Source organism: Babylonia areolata, chromosome 3, assembly GCF_041734735.1.
Source record: "Babylonia areolata isolate BAREFJ2019XMU chromosome 3, ASM4173473v1, whole genome shotgun sequence".
Lineage (NCBI taxonomy): Eukaryota > Metazoa > Mollusca > Gastropoda > Neogastropoda > Buccinidae > Babylonia > Babylonia areolata.
Genome location: NC_134878.1, coordinates 64,764,141 through 64,784,135, shown reverse-complemented (window position 1 = coordinate 64,784,135; position 19,995 = coordinate 64,764,141). Strand labels below are relative to the sequence as shown.

General features: G+C 39.5%; 1 protein-coding gene across 2 annotated transcripts in view; it reads right to left on the bottom strand.

Annotated features, from left to right (window-relative positions):
* Positions 1 to 19,954, bottom strand: part of LOC143280206 (DNA repair and recombination protein RAD54-like) — a 35,454-nt gene extending 15,500 nt beyond the window's left edge. Inside the window, exons 1-16 of one of the 2 annotated variants that reach the window (XM_076584828.1) lie at positions 19,814 to 19,954; positions 17,146 to 17,256; positions 16,285 to 16,398; positions 15,347 to 15,407; positions 14,531 to 14,669; positions 13,820 to 13,889; positions 13,409 to 13,486; positions 12,688 to 12,735; positions 10,849 to 10,917; positions 9,222 to 9,315; positions 8,703 to 8,827; positions 7,682 to 7,832; positions 6,749 to 6,855; positions 6,208 to 6,280; positions 2,972 to 3,127; positions 1,132 to 1,242 (exon numbers count right to left, since the gene is read on the bottom strand). In XM_076584828.1, the coding sequence (XP_076440943.1) occupies positions 1,132 to 1,242; positions 2,972 to 3,127; positions 6,208 to 6,280; positions 6,749 to 6,855; positions 7,682 to 7,832; positions 8,703 to 8,827; positions 9,222 to 9,315; positions 10,849 to 10,917; positions 12,688 to 12,735; positions 13,409 to 13,486; positions 13,820 to 13,889; positions 14,531 to 14,669; positions 15,347 to 15,407; positions 16,285 to 16,398; positions 17,146 to 17,256; positions 19,814 to 19,816 (1,510 nt within the window). In that variant the 5' untranslated portion in view covers positions 19,817 to 19,954. Of the gene's footprint in view, positions 1 to 1,131; positions 1,243 to 2,971; positions 3,128 to 6,207; positions 6,281 to 6,748; positions 6,856 to 7,681; positions 7,833 to 8,702; positions 8,828 to 9,221; positions 9,316 to 10,848; positions 10,918 to 12,687; positions 12,736 to 13,408; positions 13,487 to 13,819; positions 13,890 to 14,530; positions 14,670 to 15,346; positions 15,408 to 16,284; positions 16,399 to 17,145; positions 17,257 to 18,181; positions 18,196 to 19,813 lie in introns of those variants that run through there. The other variant, XM_076584829.1, reaches the window with a different exon arrangement.
* Between the last annotated feature and the right edge of the window lie 41 nt (positions 19,955 to 19,995).

Below are 19,995 nucleotides of genomic sequence, written 5' to 3'. Positions count from 1 at the left end.
AGACCAAAGGAAATGACTGACATCAAACAGGGACTGAGCTGACAGAGGAAACTGACTGACATCAAACAGGGACTGAGCTTTGACAGACCAAGGAAACATGACTGACATCAAACAGGGACTGAGCTTTGACAGACCAAAGGAAACATGACTGACATCAAACAGGGACTGAGCTTTGAGGAAACATGACTGACATGACAGACCAAAGGAAACATGACTGACATCAAACAGGGACTGAGCTCTGACAGACCAAAGGAAACGTGACTGACATCAAACAGGGACTGAGCTTTGACAGACCAAAGGAAACATGACTGACATCAAACAGGGACTGAGCTTTGACAGACCAAAGGAAACATGACTGACATCAAACAGGGACTGAGCTCTGACAGACCAAAGGAAACGTGACTGACATCAAACAGGGACTGAGCTTTGACAGACCAAAGGAAACATGACTGACATCAAACAGGGACTGAGCTTTGACAGACCAAAGGAAACGTGACTGACATCAAACAGGAACTGAGCTTTGACAGACCACAGGAAACATGACTGACATCAAACAGGGACTGAGCTTTGACAGACCAAAGGAAACGTGACTGACATCAAACAGGGACTGAGCTTTGACAGACCAAAGGAAACGTGACTGACATCAAACAGGGACTGAGCTCTGACAGACCAAAGGAAACATGACTGACATCAAACAGGGACTGAGCTTTGACAGACCAAAGGAAACATGACTGACATCAAACAGGGACTGAGCTTTGACAGACCAAAGGAAACGTGACTGACATCAAACAGGGACTGAGCTTTGACAGACCAAAGGAAACGTGACTGACATCAAACAGGGACTGAGCTTTGACAGACCAAAGGAAACGTGACTGACATCAAACAGGGACTGAGCTTTGACAGACCAAAGGAAACGTGACTGACATCAAACAGGGACTGAGCTTTGACAGACCAAAGGAAACATGACTGACATCAAACAGGGACTGAGCTTTGCCCAAGCCCCAGTCAGTACAACCATCCCAAGGGCTGACTAGCAAAGACAGACAAAGCCACTGCGCCAAACTGTTGAATGGAAACCCATCAAAGGCAGCCAGCTTCTCTTCACTACACTGTCCATGGGTGGATTCTTACCTGAGAGTTGAGGGCGCACCACTTTGGTGTTGTAGCCATCAGGGAAAAGGTCCAGACCATTCTCAAAGCCCTCGCTTCTCTCCAAGCATTTGTCATAGACCAGGTCGGGATCTGAAAGAGAGACAAACACAGAATCAACTCTGGCAGAAATTGATCCACAAATTCTCACCAGCTATGAACCCCAACTTGTGAGTTTTTTTTCAAATAAAAGGATGTATGTTTTCTAACAGGGAGGTATAGCATGTTTTTTAATGTCAATGTGCCACAGACCACAATCAAAATGCAAGGTGATTAATCAAAGATACAAGCTCGAAGTAACTTCAAGTTTCTGAACAAAGAATTGAAGAATCAACTGGACTTTTGTAAATGCCCATTGGTCCAAATCCTAACAATGAGGAATGTCCACATATATTTAATGAAGGGTTTGCTTGGAAAGTCTATGAATGCAAGAGAACCATAAGTAATGCCTCAGTAACATTAGTCCAAAGCTAAGTGTAGAGTCTACAGCATGGTATTGGTATCTTTCACAAAATACATCAAATCTGGCTACACACAAAAGAACAGAAAAAGAATGTGTGCACTAGCAGTAATATGCCTATTGTTTATCGTACATTTACTGTGTGTACCACTGGCACCATTTACAGATTGCACTCATTAATTTTGAAAATGTCATAAATTTATGTGATCTGTTTTCAAACAAATATGAAAACACTGGTTATACGCACCCACCCACACTCACACTTTGTGCGCACATACAAGATGAACATGCACACAAAAGTACACACACACACACACAACCAAACAAAGAGGGGGAAAAAACACACCCAAAACACAAAAAAGCGACAGCAACAAACACAAAAAAGCAACACCAACAAACACAAAAAAGCAACACCAACAAACACAAAAAAACACCAACAAACACAAAAAGCAACACCAACAAACACAAAAAAGCAACACCAACAAACACAAAAAAACACCAACAAACACAAAAAGCAACACCAACAAACACAAAAAGCAACACCAACAAACACAAAAAAGCAACACCAACAAACACAAAAAAGCAAACACAAAAAAGCAACACCAACAAACACAAAAAGCGACACCAACAAACACAAAAAGCGACACCAACAAACACAAAAAAACACCAACAAACACAAAAAACACAAAAAAGCAACACCAAAAAACACAAAAAGCGACAGCAACAAACACAAAAAAGCAACACCAACAAACACAAAAAGCAACACCAACAAACACAAAAAAGCGACAGCAACAAACACAAAAAAGCAACACCAACAAACACAAAAAAGCAACACCAACAAACACAAAAAACCGACACCAACAAACACAAAAAGCAACACCAACAAACACAAAAAAGCGACACCAACAAACACAAAAAACCGACACCAACAAACACAAAAAGCAACACCAACAAACACAAAAAAGCGACAGCAACAAACACAAAAAGCAACACCAACACAAAAAAGCAACACCAACAAACACAAAAAAGCGACACCAACAAACACAAAACAGCAACACCAAAAAACACAAAAAGCAACACCAACAAACACAAAACAGCAACACCAAAAAACACAAAAACCGACACCAACAAACACAAAAAAGCAACACCAACAAACACAAAAAACCAACACCAACAAACACAAAAAACCAACACCAACAAACACAAAAAAGCGACAGCAACAAACACAAAAAGCAACACCAACACAAAAAAGCAACACCAACAAACACAAAAAAGCAACACCAACAAACACAGCGGGCACACAAAATCACCACAGGACACCTCCTTTTCACCCCCTCCCCACAACAACAACACAGGACTGACGGTTGCAGAGTTTCTTCAGCAGGGTGATGGAGGACAGAGCACTGCTGGTCATCTTGCCCTCACTGCCCAGTTGACACTGTGTCACCAGGGACCCCACAAACGACTTGTACAGTGCCAGCTGCAAGGGCGTCAGGCGACAGCACACCACCTGCTCCACTGTGGGCCAGATTAGGATGGGATCATCATGTGAGTAACATTAAGATGGGATCATCATGTGAGTAACATTAAGATGGGATCATCATGTGAGTAACAACTGGGCCAAATTAAGATGGGATCATCATGTGAGTAACATTAAGATGGGATCATCATGTGAGTAACAACTGGGCCAAATTAGGATGGGATCATCATGTGAGTAACAACTGGGCCAAATTAGGATGGGATCATCATGTGAGTAACAACTGGGCTAAATTAGGATGGGATCATCATGTAACAATTGGGCCAAATTAGGATGGGATCATCATGTGAATAACAATTGGGCCAAATTAGGATGGGATCATCATGTAACAACAGGGCCAAATTAGGATGGGATCATCATGTGAGTAACAACTGGACCAAATGATTAAGATGGGATCATCATGTGAATAACAACTGGGCCACATTAGGATGGGATCATCATGTGAGTAACAACTGGGCCAAATTAGGATGGGATTATCATGTGAGTAACAACTGGGCCAAATTAGGATGGGATTATCATGTGAGTAACAACTGGGCCAAATTAGGATGGGATCATCATGTGAGTAACAACTGGGCCAAATTAGGATGGGATCATCATGTGAGTAACAACTGGGCCAAATTAGGATGGGATCATCATGTAACAACTGGGCCAAATTAGGATGGGATCATCATGTAACAATTGGGCCAAATTAGGATGGGATCATCATGTAACAACTGGGCCAAATTAGGATGGGATCATCATGTGAGTAACAACTGGGCCAAATTAGGATGGGATCATCATGTGAGTAACAACTGGGCCAAATTAGGATGGGATCATCATGTGAGTAACAACTGGGCCAAATTAGGATGGAATCATCATGTGAGTAACAACTGGGCCAAATTAGGATGGGATTATCATGTGAGTAACTGGGCCAAATTAGGATGGGATTATCATGTGAGTAACAACTGGGCCAAATTAGGATGGGATCATCATGTGAGTAACAACTGGGCCAAATTAGGATGGGATCATCATGTGAGTAACAACTGGGCCAAATTAGGATGGGATCATCATGTGAGTAACAACTGGGCCAAATTAGGATGGGATCATCATGTGAGTAACAACTGGGCCAAATTAGGATGGGATTATCATGTGAGTAACAACTGGGCCAAATTAGGATGGGATCATCATGTGAGTAACAACTGGGCCAAATTCGGATGGGATTATCATGTGAGTAACAACTGGGCCAAACTAGGATGGGATCATCATGTGAGAACAACTGGGCTAAATTAGGATGGGATTATCATGTGAGATCAACTGGGCCAAATTAGGATGGGATCATCATGTGAGTAACAACTGGGCCAAATTAGGATGGGATCATCATGTGAGTAACAACTAGGCCAAATTAGGATGGGATCATCATGTGAGTAACAACTGGGCCAAATTAGGATGGGATCATCATGTGAGTAACAACTGGGCCAAATTAGGATGGGATCATCATGTGAGTAACAACTGGGCCAAATTAGGATGGGATCATCATGTGAGTAACAACTGGGCCAAATTAGGATGGGATCATCATGTGAGTAACAACTGGGCCAAATTAGGATGGGATCATCATGTGAGTAACAACTAGGCCAAATTAGGATGGGATCATCATGTGAGTAACAACTGGGCCAAATTAGGATGGGGTCATCATGTGAGTAACAACTGGGCCAAATTAGGATGGGATCATCATGTGAGTAACTGGGCCAAATTAGGATGGGATCATCATGTGAGTAACAACTGGGCCAAATTAGGATGGGATCATCATGTGAGTAACAACTGGGCCAAATTAGGATGGGATCATCATGTGAGTAACAACTAGGCCAAATTAGGATGGGATCATCATGTGAGTAACAACTGGGCCAAATTAGGATGGAATCATCATGTGAGTAACAACTGGGCCAAATTAGGATGGGATCATCATGTGAGTAACAACTGGGCCAAATTAGGATGGGATCATCATGTGAGTAACAACTGGGCCAAATTAGGATGGGGTCATCATGTGAGTAACAACTGGGCCAAATTAGGATGGGATCATCATGTGAGTAACAACTGGGCCAAATTAAGATGGGATCATCATGTGAGTAAGAACTGGGCCAAATTAGGATGGGATCATCATGTGAGTAACAACTGGGCCAAATTAGGATGGGATCATCATGTGAGTAACAACTGGGCCAAATTAGGATGGGATCATCATGTGAGAACAACTGGGCCAAATTAGGATGGGATCATCATGTGAGTAACAACTGGGCCAAATGATTAAGATGGGATCATCATGTGAGTCACAACTGAAATAAGAAGGAAAACTGAGTGGAGCACATGCACACACCCACACCCACTTTCTGAGATAAATTACAAACTGAAAACACACAAACACACACACATGCTTGCTCACATATACATAGAGTGTATTTATCCTCACATAGTTTTTGTTTGTTTTGAACTTATCTAATATCACTTATGGTGAAATGATGTGAAGTGAAACTATACATAAAAAAAACCTACACATTTTCAAGAATTCACTCATACATACATCACACACCTGTACATACATGCAAATGCATAGCTGTAATATATTACAACATTAACAATGAACAACATATCTAGACAAGTTTCAACATATCAAAACGTTTTGTCTAATAGCATTTTATTTCTATTTTTTAGAGTTCCGTAATTCCTGTGACAAAACCTTTATTCTTTCTCATGTTATTGCTGATATTACCATCATTTTTTTTAACACCACCATTTTTTTAATTGCAAATGGTAATGCTCATCCTAGCTATCATTCTTGTCAACACAGTCTTATTTATCATATGAAGAATAAAATGAATACAAAATATAAGAATGACAAGCTCATACACACACCACACACTGATAATAATATTCACAGAACTGGAGCCAAACCTTATTGTTTGTACACTTATTAATAAAATATACACATAAACAAACATAGGACATCAATTTCAAAAGCGATATTTTTCCCCTCACTGAGCAATACTGAGAGGAAAGAAGAGGATAAACATCCTGTGAAAGGCTGAGTTACCTTTGACAGGCAGATATTTCACCAACAAGGCCTGTGTACGTCGGATGATGCACTTGTTCACAACCCCCAACAGCTGTTCACACACACACACACACACACACACACACACACATACACACACACATAATGAAAATGCATCAAACACACACACACACACACAAACACATACACACACACATAATGAAAATGCATCAAACACATATTCATCAAAACCACTTCCTCAATCTGCTTTTCACATGTGAGAGGAAAACCTATCTCTGCATACTCACTTACAGAATGAACATGCGTCAAACACTTACTTTTAATCCTCCAGAAGTAACCTCTTAAACTTACTGCAGACAAATTCCAAAGTATTCGTAACAGCAGAGCATAATTCAGCACTGTTAAAATTCAATCGTAAGTAATTTAGTTAAAACAAGTGTGCACACAAAAAAGCAAATAAAAATCCCCCAAAAGACAAGCATTAGACAATAGATAATTTCAAAAGAAAAGAGGGTTTTTTTTCACAATAAACCACAAGCGTAGACCAACATATGCGCACCTCCTGCAGTTTTTCCTCTCCTTTTTTGTGGTCTTCATCAGTGGCATCGGCATCACGACCACGGAGTATAGGGGTTTCGAACCTGCGTTTGAACTCCTGGGCAGTACCTGGGTTACACACAATGATGGCGTTCAAATAACAATTCTTCATTCACCGGCTTCAACTCCTGCATTGTACAACTTGTCGTGTGTGACTTTTTCAGTCTGTCATTTAAACTCTAAGCCTGCCGAGGTGCTTTAAAATAAACATAATTCCACTGGCTGAATATTTCTAACATTCTACAATATTTCTGTGATCAAACAAACAGCAACACTGCTTTCTTCTAACATTTGTTTTTGGATTTTCATTTAAGTGTCTTGTGTGCTTGTGTGCTGTTCTTGATTTTCTGTTCTTCAGAAAGAATTCTCTCTCAAATAATTCTTATATGAGTACCCTCAATATAGCTATACAACATACTTATCTGTTGCTTAAGCTACTGCCATGCCTCCAGTGATGTTAGCAGTAAGGTAGGGAAGCATTAATTAAAAGCCAGGTTTAATCAATCATTTTGTGTGTGTGATGGTTCAGCAGTTCCATTACCAAACAGCACACTGCTGAGTACATACATACCCAAGATAGGGAAGCATTAATTAAAAGCCAGCTTTAATCAATCATTTTGTGTGTGTGATGGTTCAGCAGTTCCATTACCAAACAGCACACTGCTGAGCACATACATACCCAACATAGGGAAGCATTAATTAAAAGCCAGCTTTAATCAATCATTTTGTGTGTGTGATGGTTCAGCAGTTCCATTACCAAACAGCACACTGCTGAGCACATACATACCCAACATAGGGAAGCATTAATTAAAAGCCAGGTTTAATCAATCATTTTGTGTGTGTGATGGTTCAGCAGTTCCATTACCAAACAGCACACTGCTGAGTACATACATACCCAAGATACCCCTGTTGACAAAGTGCAGCAAACTGAAGTACTCCAGCAGGTCATTCTGGATGGGGGTTCCAGACAGCAGGATGCGACGCTCTGCCTGCAACTTGACCAGTGCCTGGTACGTCTGGTTCTCTGAGTTCTTCAGCCGGTGACCCTGTTTAAACAAAATTTTGATTCAGTTATTCAAAAGGTCAAGGTTAAAGATAGCATAGCTTTTTCAGGCCACTGGGGCACTGAATTCATATCCACTGTGTATAGGATGTGGCAATCCTCTACTTCAACCATTTAAACCTTCCGCAACCACAGTCAGGTACCCCTTCACACCTGGGTGGAGTGAGAAACAAATCCTGGTAAAATGCCTATCCCAAGGACACAGCACCATGCTGGACCAGGACTTGAATCCGGATTACTGCTGAACGCTGGATCAGAAGTCCAACGCCCAAATGACTCTGCCACAGCCCCTTCTAATTCAATGAGTTGACAGTAAAAAGGCCCAGGAGACTGCACTGCTGCAACTCCTAAAAGGCTGAAAGCTGCAGCCGTTTATCTATATTTGTTCCCGTCTTTGTGTGTTCTACATTCATTGTTAACATGGCATTCTGGTATTTTCCCGTCTTTGTGTGTTCTACATTCATTGTTCACATGGCATTCTGGTATTCAGACAAAAAGAATTGTTTACAGATAGCATTTTGTAATACTTATCGAATGATCCTGTAGTATTTGAAGATAAGTGTCCTGTGACAACACAATTTCAATGTGGAAGTCTGAAGACTCTACAAGAAAATAATGTAGCAATCCCTATGTTTTATAACCAAAAAAATATCAAATAATTAAAACTCCTGAGCTGAGTACCTTTTCTTTCACTGAACATATCAACAAGAACAATGTGTCAATAACAACAATGTCAAACATAAGCAATTACAAGAATCATCACCCTAAACCCTTCTCAACATCAAATATTGAACTGATAACAGTGTATTAAAATGACTTTAAAATTCCCCCACTTTGAAAAAGCCACCATTACCTCATCACAAATGACCAGTCCCACAGACCCCTTGTGCAGCACAGACGCATGCAGACGGAATGTCTCGTACGATATAATCAACACAGGGTTACAGATCCTCCGTCCCTGCTGCTTCATGAAAAAGTCTGCACAAGCATGAGTGAACACAATTCAAACCACGTCTAACTATAACCACATCCCTGACTTCACTTCAGTAAAAATGTCAGTGTTCTACAGCTATTTCTAATCAATACAAAATCACAAGTTCACTATCCAATCCAAAGAAGAAAAAAAGAAAAAAACTATAAAGTGCACTTGCACATAAGCCATCAATTTAATATTTATGAATAAAGACTTAACTTCAACTGCTCTAGTAAAACTACCAATACTTTAATTTTTTAATGACATTTATCGTTGCAGTATCTTTCAATACAGTATACTATCATTTTATACAGTTACTATATATTTTTCACATGCTTACTGTCTCAAGGCCAAATGGTAATTAAGGCTACACGTAATTGATTCTGATATACAACTTACCAAGATTTCTGTCAATTTCCTTCTTGGTGCCAGAGTCGATAGCCAAGGCATTGATTCTTGTTCCTAACCACTTGGCAATTTCATTGTACCAGTTCTGTTCAGACACAGAAATCACAATAAACTAGCATGATATGAGTGCAGAGTACTGGCCAAATCAAGAAACAACAACAACAACAGAACAGCAATGCAACCACTTACAATGACCCAAATCTGGAACACACACACATGTTTGGTGTCATATACTGTACCATGTCAAACTGATGCAAACTAGGCCTATTGGTTTGCTCTGCTTGGCCAAATTTCGCGCGGCTAACAGTGAAAAGACGGGCCCGCCCGCTCTCAGCCAATCAAACGTCTCTAAAAACTATAAGCGCAGTGCAGTATGAATTAAGATAACAGTCCATCAGCCTAAATACTAATCATAAACACAAGTCACAGTATGTTTTACCTTCTGACAGGCTAATGTAGCAACATACTATTACCAGCAAGAATTATGGAGATGTAACAAATGTCAGGGCTCACAGCTGCAAAATGCATGTATGTGCTAACACAATAAACCACAACTACACAACACCTGTTCTCAGTTTTCTTGACTATCGTCCTCTTCTGTCATGATCTTTTTTTTTTTTAAGTTGTCCAAATTGTGTTGGCCTACATGCCCACACTCTGTGCCTGAAAGCAAGCATCATCCAAACCTAGCTTCAGTCCTGACTGGGCAGAGTAATGCTTTGTCCGAACCCCAACCTCTCTCCTCTCCAAGCTTTTGCTTCCTCCCCACTGCAACATCTCCAAGGCCTGTCTGGCCAGCAGAAACGTTCTGCACTATGTCAACAACTACCAGTGCACAAGATCCACCGTGAAATCACCACACATTCTCCAATATATTACCTTCAATCTATCTTTCTTTGTTTTAAGAGTTGCGAGTTTCAGTTTCAGTTTCAGTTGCTCAAGGAGGCGTCACTGCGCTCGGACAAACCATATACGCTACACCACATCTGCCAAGCAGATGCCTGACCAGCAGTTGCGAGTGACAGTCACTATCATTCTTCTAACCAAAACCCTGAAGGTGAAAAACCTCCCGATGGTCAAAGTAGTAGTTTCTTTATCACGGGTCCCACCTCACCTTTTTCATTTGTTTTCCACCTTCTTTTTATGGATCAAAGTTTACTGTTAAAAAGGTGATGTGTGTCATAATATCAATCAGAAATGATTTATGGCTTCCAAAGTTGTTGTTTTTGTTGCTGTTTTCTGTTCTTTTTGTTTTGCTTTCTTTCATGTACCCACTTGTCTCATACTTGCCTTATTATCTCCCCTGCCTTGTTTCTCTTACATTTTCCATATCCAAATGTTCCACTTTCTCTTTCAGTATTCCTTCTGTGGGAAAACACTACAGGTGAAACTGAAACTGAAATGTGTGTGTGTGTGTGTGTGTGTGTGTGTGTGTGTGTGTGTGTGTGTGTGTGTGTGTGTGTGCAAATATGCACAATCAATGACAACAAAGGCCAGTACATGACATGGAAAAGGATAACACGGTGAAGCCATGAACAAATAAGACAAATCAGAAATGTGATGTGGAGATACAAGGTGGGGAAGAGAAAAAAAAAGTCACATGAAACAGCCACTTTACCTTGACCAAACTGCTGGGAGCTACAATGATAGCCTTAGAAATCATCGGACAGCAGTCTGGACTTTGTTTCTGCCCAGAGAAAAAACATATCACCAATCAACTAGTAATCAACTCACTACCTGATCGCCTATAAAAAAAAAAAATTAAAAAAAGCAACAGTAACATGCCAGTCAATTCCTAAATCACTGGATATTACCACAGCAGGCATTCAAATAGATACAGGAAATATGTTCTAACAATTAACATTTGTTTCAATCATACAAAAAAAATATAGAAAAGATACATTCCAAAATGATTATGTTTAGACCCCCCAGAAAGAAGGTCTTGAACCCAACATGGAAAGTTATGGCTACAACTGGAAAGGAGTATAGTGAGAGACAGAGACAGAGAGACAGCACTGAGTTTGGTTTTTTTGGTTTTTGTTTTGTTTTGTTTGTATGCCTTTTATTGTCCTACAAATTTCTTTTTAAAAGAAGATAACTGGAAACCCCTAAATCATGTAAGATTCACAGACCTATTTATGTTACAAATTTAAACTTCATTTAACTCCTAGGCTGCCTATATGACGAGATAACTCGTCATGGAAAGCAGGTACGCTTCGCTGCAACAATGACGAGATAACTCGTCATCGAAATATTCTGACTTTTCCCTGCTTTGCATTCAGTTCGTTACAAAAATGCTGGTAGCTTTAGCTTGGGGAATCTTTCTAGATTCTATTCATAGCTTGAAACACCATCTGCGTCATAAGGCAGTCCTTTATTTGAACGTTTTGGTTGGGTTACTGGCCGCAGTCTTTGCCTGGCTCCTCTCCTCGCTCGCTCAACAAAATGTCGGACTGACTCAGTGCTCAAGACATGCGATCGTGGCAAACTAAATCAACCAAGATTACTTTCTTTAGCCGATGCTCAGAAAGAATTGAAGCATAAATTCGAAGGAGAAGACAGTGGTGAACATTTATTGGGCGATTTGATAGAAAATAAAGGGAGCAATCAAGAGAGTGGTCAAGATACGACTATCAGTGAGTGATGCCGGCTGTTCAGCTCTAGCAGACAACAGAAGTCACCAAATTTTTAGCAGGACACAGTATGAGCTATTTTCTTGACACTCAGCCAACGCGGTCTGATGAGAACTGGATGAAGTGACGGTGTGAGAGGGGTGAAGAGGAGGGGGGTGGAGACTGAGGGGGCGTGGCCTCACATCCATATTATTATCACTTGCAGAAGTCACAATGCATCTATTTCTTTTTCAGTTTTTTTTTTTATATTATGGTTGTTCTAGTATTATTTTGTGTCTGCAGATATCCATTTGTCCAGAAAATATGATATTTTAGAGCAAAATTACCTGACTAATGTTTGTAATGAACAAGTTGAAAATGTGACAAAAAACAAAATACTTATTTCCAAACAACAGCATGTCACTTAAAATGTATAGAATGGGAAAACATCATGTGTTTTGTATTCTTTATTCATTTCCCTTTCAGAAAATATATACTTTTATGGGTCTTTCTCCAATAACAAAGAGCACAGAATTTTTTGAAAATTTATACAACTTTTTTGTGAAAAAACCCTGGCAAACAGATTTCACTTAAATCTATTTTCTGGCAGCGAAAGGGTTAAACACATTCATGTAGCATGTACAAGGAATCACAGACACAGACACAGACACAGACACAGATACACACACACACACACACACAAGCACAAAATAAAAAAGAACACAACTTAAAATACTGAACATCAAATAGAAAACAAACTAACTTTGCATGAAGTGAATAACATCACCCATGTTCACAAACAGTCCTCACAAAACAGCTAAGGGAAGGATCTGACCAAACCTTACCAAAAGAGTCCACAGCAGAGTTACACACTGAAGAGTTTTGCCCAGCCCCTGTCAAAAGAAACAGTGTAGTTTACAGACAATAAACATGGCAGGAACATAAAATAACCCTTCTGTTTCAATACATTTTTAGTCAAAAACTGACTGAATAAAGAGAGAGATAAAGAGAGAGCGTGTATATTGCACACATACATTGTTACTATTCAAATCTTTTTTTTAGAGAGTATGTCTTGAAAAATTAAAAACATTCATGTTCATCAGTGTATGTCTCACATATTGTTTAACCTGTGTAAAGCCCCAGAGTAAGCACTGTATATCATAATCATCAACAAAGACCTACTTCAGTCATATCATTGTCCCAGAAACAAAACAATTCATGGATAGAAATATATATGACAGGACAGAGGTTGGATTTTCTCCAATTGCCTGGATGAAACAAGCATGACACTGGCGTTTGTGGGACAGTTCTTTTCTTCTTTGCGTTCTGCTGTCTGATGGGCAAGAACCATTTTAGTATCAATCTCTTCTGTTTTTGCTCTTTAGCACACCATGCACTTTCATTCTCAGCTCACACAACAACACAGCCCAACCTTCCAAGGGATGTGCTGGTTCTTGTTCTTTTCTAGTGAGAGAGTCAATAAATCTGTAGGCAAACATTGCCATCAGCTAACCATGAAGTGGTAGTCTGAGGAAAGTGAAAGTGGAATTCAACTGTAAAACGTACCATTTCATCAGCCATGATACAGCCAAAGTTATCGTCAATCTGTTGTCCTGTCACGCAGTCGTACATAAACTTGACCCCCTGAAACATACAGAGCATCATCAATAAAATAATAGGAATAGAACATATTTTCTCTTTCTTAAGTAAATGCACACATGCAGAAGCACATACATGTGCATGCATATAAACACAGTTTCATAACATCTTTATATGGTGTATTGCACATGTACACACAGTCACACATGCAAGCACACACAGAAAGAAACACACAATTACGCACTCCACTATCACCCCCTCCACCACATATCACTTGCAGTGGAAAGATGCAAAATTGAAGACTTGACTACAACAACAAAAACACACACTCACACACACACACACACTTATTTTCTTGAACATTTTCTATATACTGACCTCCCTCTGATGTGGACGCAGTACTTTGGACAGCATAGGGTCTACAACCACATGGACAAGAAGTTTGGACCTGCAATTAAAGCCAGACTCATCATATTCTACCATACACACAGACACCAAATCGTTTTCATACCAAACACTATGAAAACACTATCAGTTTCTGTATATAAATATAATGTGGACTATGAATCAAAATTCACAGACACTGTGTGACATGTAAAGCAATGCCATTGGTTAATATTTATCACATATAATCAAGAATAAAAACAAAAAAATTACCACAATAAGTAAAACCACATATAAAGTTATGCATATTATCACAGTAATTATTCATGTAGATGGAGATGTGTATTCTTTCTTCAAACTATATCGAAGTCTGACAAACTGCATTAGTGTGTGAGCTGTGTGGTATCCTTTCTTCTTTTTTTTTCTTTTTTTTCTTTTTTTTTAACTGTTTTAATAATCACAAGTTAGCAATCATCCTACATTCTTTTTCTATAAAACGGTTAAAAAGAAAGTTTAACAGATGTATTCCACAACTTGGTATAATCTTAACGATTCAAGTGGAAAAAGAAAGAGTTATGTTACACACCATACACAGATCTTGTGAACTTCTAAGCTGTCAGAACATTAAAACAGTTTCATCCCAGCTTTTACACAGAGGAACAGCACTCCTCAAAACTGAAAAAGTTGGTTGACAGGTCAACTCACTGATCTGTCTTCATCAGATCATGGGCGCTGAGCTCGACTGGGGCGTACAACACCAAAGCCCCCTCCTCATCAGGGTCATGTAAAGGTTGTCTGCCCCCTTGTCTCCGCACACCCAGTGCTCGGCTCTGCAGGCTGTTACCTGGGTAGGGGTGACACATATCAGGATAATTAATCTGATCAATAATTTCTGTTCTTTTCCTACTTTGTCTGTGGACAAAGTGAAGAGAAGAATGGCAATAACAGGAATGAGACACCAAGTAAGGCTTCGAAGTGACTACAGGTGAAATTTATTTCATGTAGACCAGTGCAAATGCCTATTCCTGTGGCATGCTGGATCAATGTTTTTCAAAAACAACAAACCACAACAATTTCAAAACAGAGTTCCATATGTAAGCAGCAGCATGTGACAACCGATGTACCATCGGCATAAAAATATCATTCATACACAGTCGGAAACTGTCAGTCCCTGCATTGTCTCAAATGCAGTGTTTTCAAAACTGACACCAAATTTAATCCAATGAATGTGACAAAATCAGTGTACAACTTTTATCCCAAGAAAATTCATGCATCTTCCGGCAGGCCAGTTCAGAAATTTCATACAGTGGCACTGCACTGCAGAAGTTTTTAAAAGTGATATGTTTGGGATTTATTTGGATTGTTTTCCCCCTCTGAACGTGCAAGGTGAAGTTGTGCATCTGTCAGTGCAATTCATCCAAATACAGGTGTGTATGCACACAACCATTCAAGTGTGTATATGTACCTTTATTCATCTATGAGTTTTGTGCTATGAGTGAGCGTCCCTTGCATGACAATTACCTTGATAATTTGGTATGGGAATTTTGAATGGCTTGGACAAAATCTTCCGAATCAATGCCTCCTGCAAACAAACAAAAAAAACCAACCAAACAATTGCTGAAAAATGACAAACACAACACAAACACGAGTGTTTGTTTCTTTTTTTTTTTCTTCTTTCTTTCTTTCTTTTTTTTTTTTTTTTAATATATATATATATAAACTTTATTTACCAATATCACTCTTTCTGCCTTAAAAAAAACAACAAAAAAACAAAAAACATTTTTGCTGAAAATCATGAGAAGTCATACATGCTTAACAATCCACATCTATACATTAATAATAGTATACCACAGAACTAAGTTCACAACATTCAGTCTCTAGGATAAAAGAAGTTCTCTTTAAGTCAGACCACAAAGAATGAATGCTGGTACCTTCAAAAGTTGAAGAAAATCAATGCTTGAACTTGAAGGAAAATCACATGATAAAGAAAATAATACTCTTCAAAGATTCATGTCCTGTGTCCAACAAATAATAGTAGCTGATGACAGACATGACAGCTGATTATATAGGGCCTCTAACTTTAATGAGGGTCAAGGAGACTGTTGGTTCAAATCCTAGATACTTGGTTTAAATCACAGATTGAGATGTTTTCCCAATTTCCTGGGTCAGCATATTACATGCAGACCTGCCTTAACCTCAACTGTCTGCAAAAAACAAATGAAAGATCAATTATGTGTTACAGAATAATGTAATCCATATGTGGAGATTGATCAGAAGCTAAACACCATGGAGACCATTCACCTTTCAAACCCTAGAAATGAGCAAGATATGACAAACCCTGCCTCCACCACCCCACCCCCATTCCCCAAATCACCTCAACACAAATAAAGACACAAGTGTTAAGTCATCAAATATGACAGGATCTGGATATAATTAATAATAGATATAAATATACTCACATGTGAAGTATCATCATTGGATACTGTAGTATTGGTTACAGGGGTCAGAGGCTGACGATATGGAGAGATATGTTGTCGTGGACTGTACACCTCCTCTGACCTCTGTTTTTTCTTCTGCAATAATGTCACACAAAAGACACTGTCATTTATTTAATTTTTTTTCAAAGAAATTACATACCTCTTTAACAGAGCAACTGTGTGATCTAATGCACTCTGTATCTGATTGTCTATAATCACGATCATCATATTCTTTAAAATTCACTCAGCAACTTGTACATGAATGCACACACACACACACACACACACACACACACACACTCACACACACATCTAAAACCACATCATGAAAAAAGAGAAATACACACACTCTTTCTCACTCGTACACACACAGAGGAAAAAAATATCTTCATAAACTCTTCCTCCTGAAATGCCAACTCCTTCCACACCCAGGCCAGGTGCACCTCTCCACTGCCAGTTTTGCTTTAGCAGTTCATGGTAACATTAAACAGATTGACTCCAACTTTAACTCCCGAAACTATTGACCGACAAGCATGCTTAAACATACGACATTTCACCTTGCACCACCACCACCTCCCCCTTTCTCTCTCTTGGTTCTCTCCAACTTGAGTGTACTCATATGTAATCTTAACTGATTGTCCTACAAAAAGGTGACATGTAAACATTGCCAAGGTTCCCAATCTTATGCACCATGATAGTGGCAGTACCTTCACACCACTCACCCCTATACCCCATTTACAGCTACACCAATTCATTCTGTCACAGTCCCATAAGAACCACAAAGTTCATTTGTTTCTTTTTACACAGCCAGTTGAGGTGTGGACTGTCAGTGTCACAAATCACCTGATCCTTGCTGAGGTGTTCACCCCAGTCACGGTCATCATCTGACTTTCTCTTTGCTGGCTGACCACTGGGGCCAATGTTGTTTCGCTGGCTTGGGGCATGGCTCCTACGCTGTCAACACAGGGCAACACATCATTCCATTTTCATGCATTCACTTTATATTGTAAAAGTATTTAATTGTCATATAAATTAAGTATGAGGGAAGACAACGGCGTTGTAACAGAATAAAACAGCGAAGTATACTTTTCCATGGATCCATTTTAAGAGAGAATCTGAATCGGAAAGTGTATAAATGATATCATCACATATACCATGGTTTCATGTGTAGTGTGCATTGTGTGCGCACGCATATGTGTGCACACTCATGTGTGAATGTGTGTGTGTAATGGTGGTGATGTGTGTGTATGTATGTGTTATGGTGGCATGTGTGGGAACGTGTATGTCTGTGATGCATGTGTGCATATTAAGGTGGAAAAACAAAGGGTAAAATGTGTCCATGGGTAATTATGCAAACATGCAGATTTGTTTGGCCTTTATTTCATTGCATCTGGAGGAGGGGCGAGGAGGCTGTCTGCAGACAGGATGGGTAGGTGGGTGCTGGAGGTGGCAGCCAGGCAGTGTGTGGAGTCACTACCAACAGTGAAGCATAAGAAAATGAAGTAAGCAACAAAAGGATTTTTGTCGACAGGGACATGACTGAGTGATGTGAGTGATGGTTTGTATCAGAAGTTAGGGTGGGTACTCATTAGTACCGGTTATTTCTTCGAAAGAATCATTTACAGAAAAACATCAAAAGTACCTTTTCTTAATCTACTCTGAAAAGTTTGAAAATGGAAATCACATTATTCTGTTGTTTTTTCAACTTGTTTAAAACATCACCAGGTTATTCTGTATAATGGTTTGTTTTGTTTGGTTTTTTGTTGTTGTTTTTTTAACTGGATAATATAAGAAAGGAGGTAGAAAGTCTGTCCATAGCCAGAAGACAGTCCAAAAAGGAAATTTTCTATCTAAAATTACGTTTAAATAACATACTTACCGTGACCCAACTAGTGCAGACTCCGGCAGGGGTCTGACATTCCTGTCCTGTGCAAACTACTATCCGCCTATGCGGAGAAAAAGAGAGCAACTACGGCCGATAACCTCCCGAAAGTGGGTAACCTCCCACTCTTTTGGGAATGAAGGTAATGGCTGTATGCGGGTTGGAGGCTAGGGAGGTTGGCTGATTGTGATTCTAAACAAATAAACAAGAAATATTTTGAAACTGCATGGTAGTGAAGTTTGTGACTGAGACAAACTCTTTTCTCTGATTTTTTGCCCGTGAAGAGGGAGGAGGGAAAGTGGGTGTTGGAATGGGTAAGGGGTGTTCTTTCTGTCTAAAGCCTTTCTGATTAGCTGTTGCTTTCAGAAAAGATGTTAACCAACCCGTCTGAAATGAGTGATACAAGTATAAGCCTTATAGTACTCAGTTATACCATAAGTTGTATTTTGATCACCAATACCTGGTGAAGCAGGAGGATAGTGTTACTGATGTGCCAGTTTGCACCGTATCCTGGTTTACACCTACCTCTCCCTCTCACCTAGAATTAAACTAAAGTCTATTATTTTCAAATTCTATTGATCAGACTTTTATACTGTTGTATATTTATATATAATTTTCATGTCTATGGAATATATATCAAAATGTGTGTGTTTGTGACCAAACACCATGACTTGAAATTTGTGATATAATACACACACACACATGTATATAATATGAAATATATATGAAATTTAACACAACAGTGCAGACATTGACTTTCTTTTTTCACCAGGACAATGTTAATTTTTCAAATACACATGCTGCAGAAAGAAAAAACTAAAAAAACTACTGCTGTCTTGAAAGCTGAAAATGTTTTCATCCAAGGCTGGTACTGTCATGGTCCATTTTCCCATAATGTTAAAATGCGTCTTGGGAAATATTACTGAGAAACTGTGTTGAGATTCTGGCTGGTGGATACTAGACTGAAAGCTGTCCTTCTGGGAAACGCCTATTTCCACTTGTTCGGTTTTGAGAATATAGACAGAGCTGTGTCTATACCTTTCATTCTGACAGTCGTCCTGATAACGTTGAAGAGTAAGTTCTGTCAACGAGTTAGTTTTGTCGTTCACTACTACTACTACAATGTTGTGTGCGTGTGGAGACTGATAGAAAAGTCATTAAGTCAAGAACTCTCCATCAATCTCAGCGTTTCGTCGATGATCATGACCATCGGAAACAAAGGGCTTTCTTTGTGAATCATTGTATCGCAATTCTTTGTGCTTCTCCGTCGGCTGCGGGGGCCCATCGCCTGTGAGTGGGCGGCGCATGCTTACGCACAATCGAGACCATGTGATCAATGACGCAACTCAGAGTGCAGTGTGCGACTTCACACGTAAAGAGCCGACGTTGTGGTAACCGCTCAGTGTTCGGGATTGTGTGAACTTGGTGTGTAAAAGTACGCAGCTGTTCCCTAGTATGTTTGTCGGATAGCTTCTGTGATATTAATACAGTGAAAGAAACTCGTGTCATTTTCAATCGGCAGTCATCATCATCATCAAAACGAAAATACCATGGACATTTGATGTGTCGCATTCACCTACGAATCTGCTTTATTATATTACGTTGAAAACTTACGTACAGCGAACTTACCATTGTTTATCTATACTTGAAGTAGTAAACAGTGTGTCAGCGGAACAAACTAAAACAACAGAAAACTGCTTTGAACTGGAAAGTGAAGTCAGTGAAGGAAACCCCGTTTTTGAAGGAAGCCGCCATCAACGGGGAGAATCCCTGACACAGTCGCAGCTTCAACCAATTATCTGCAAGAGTTT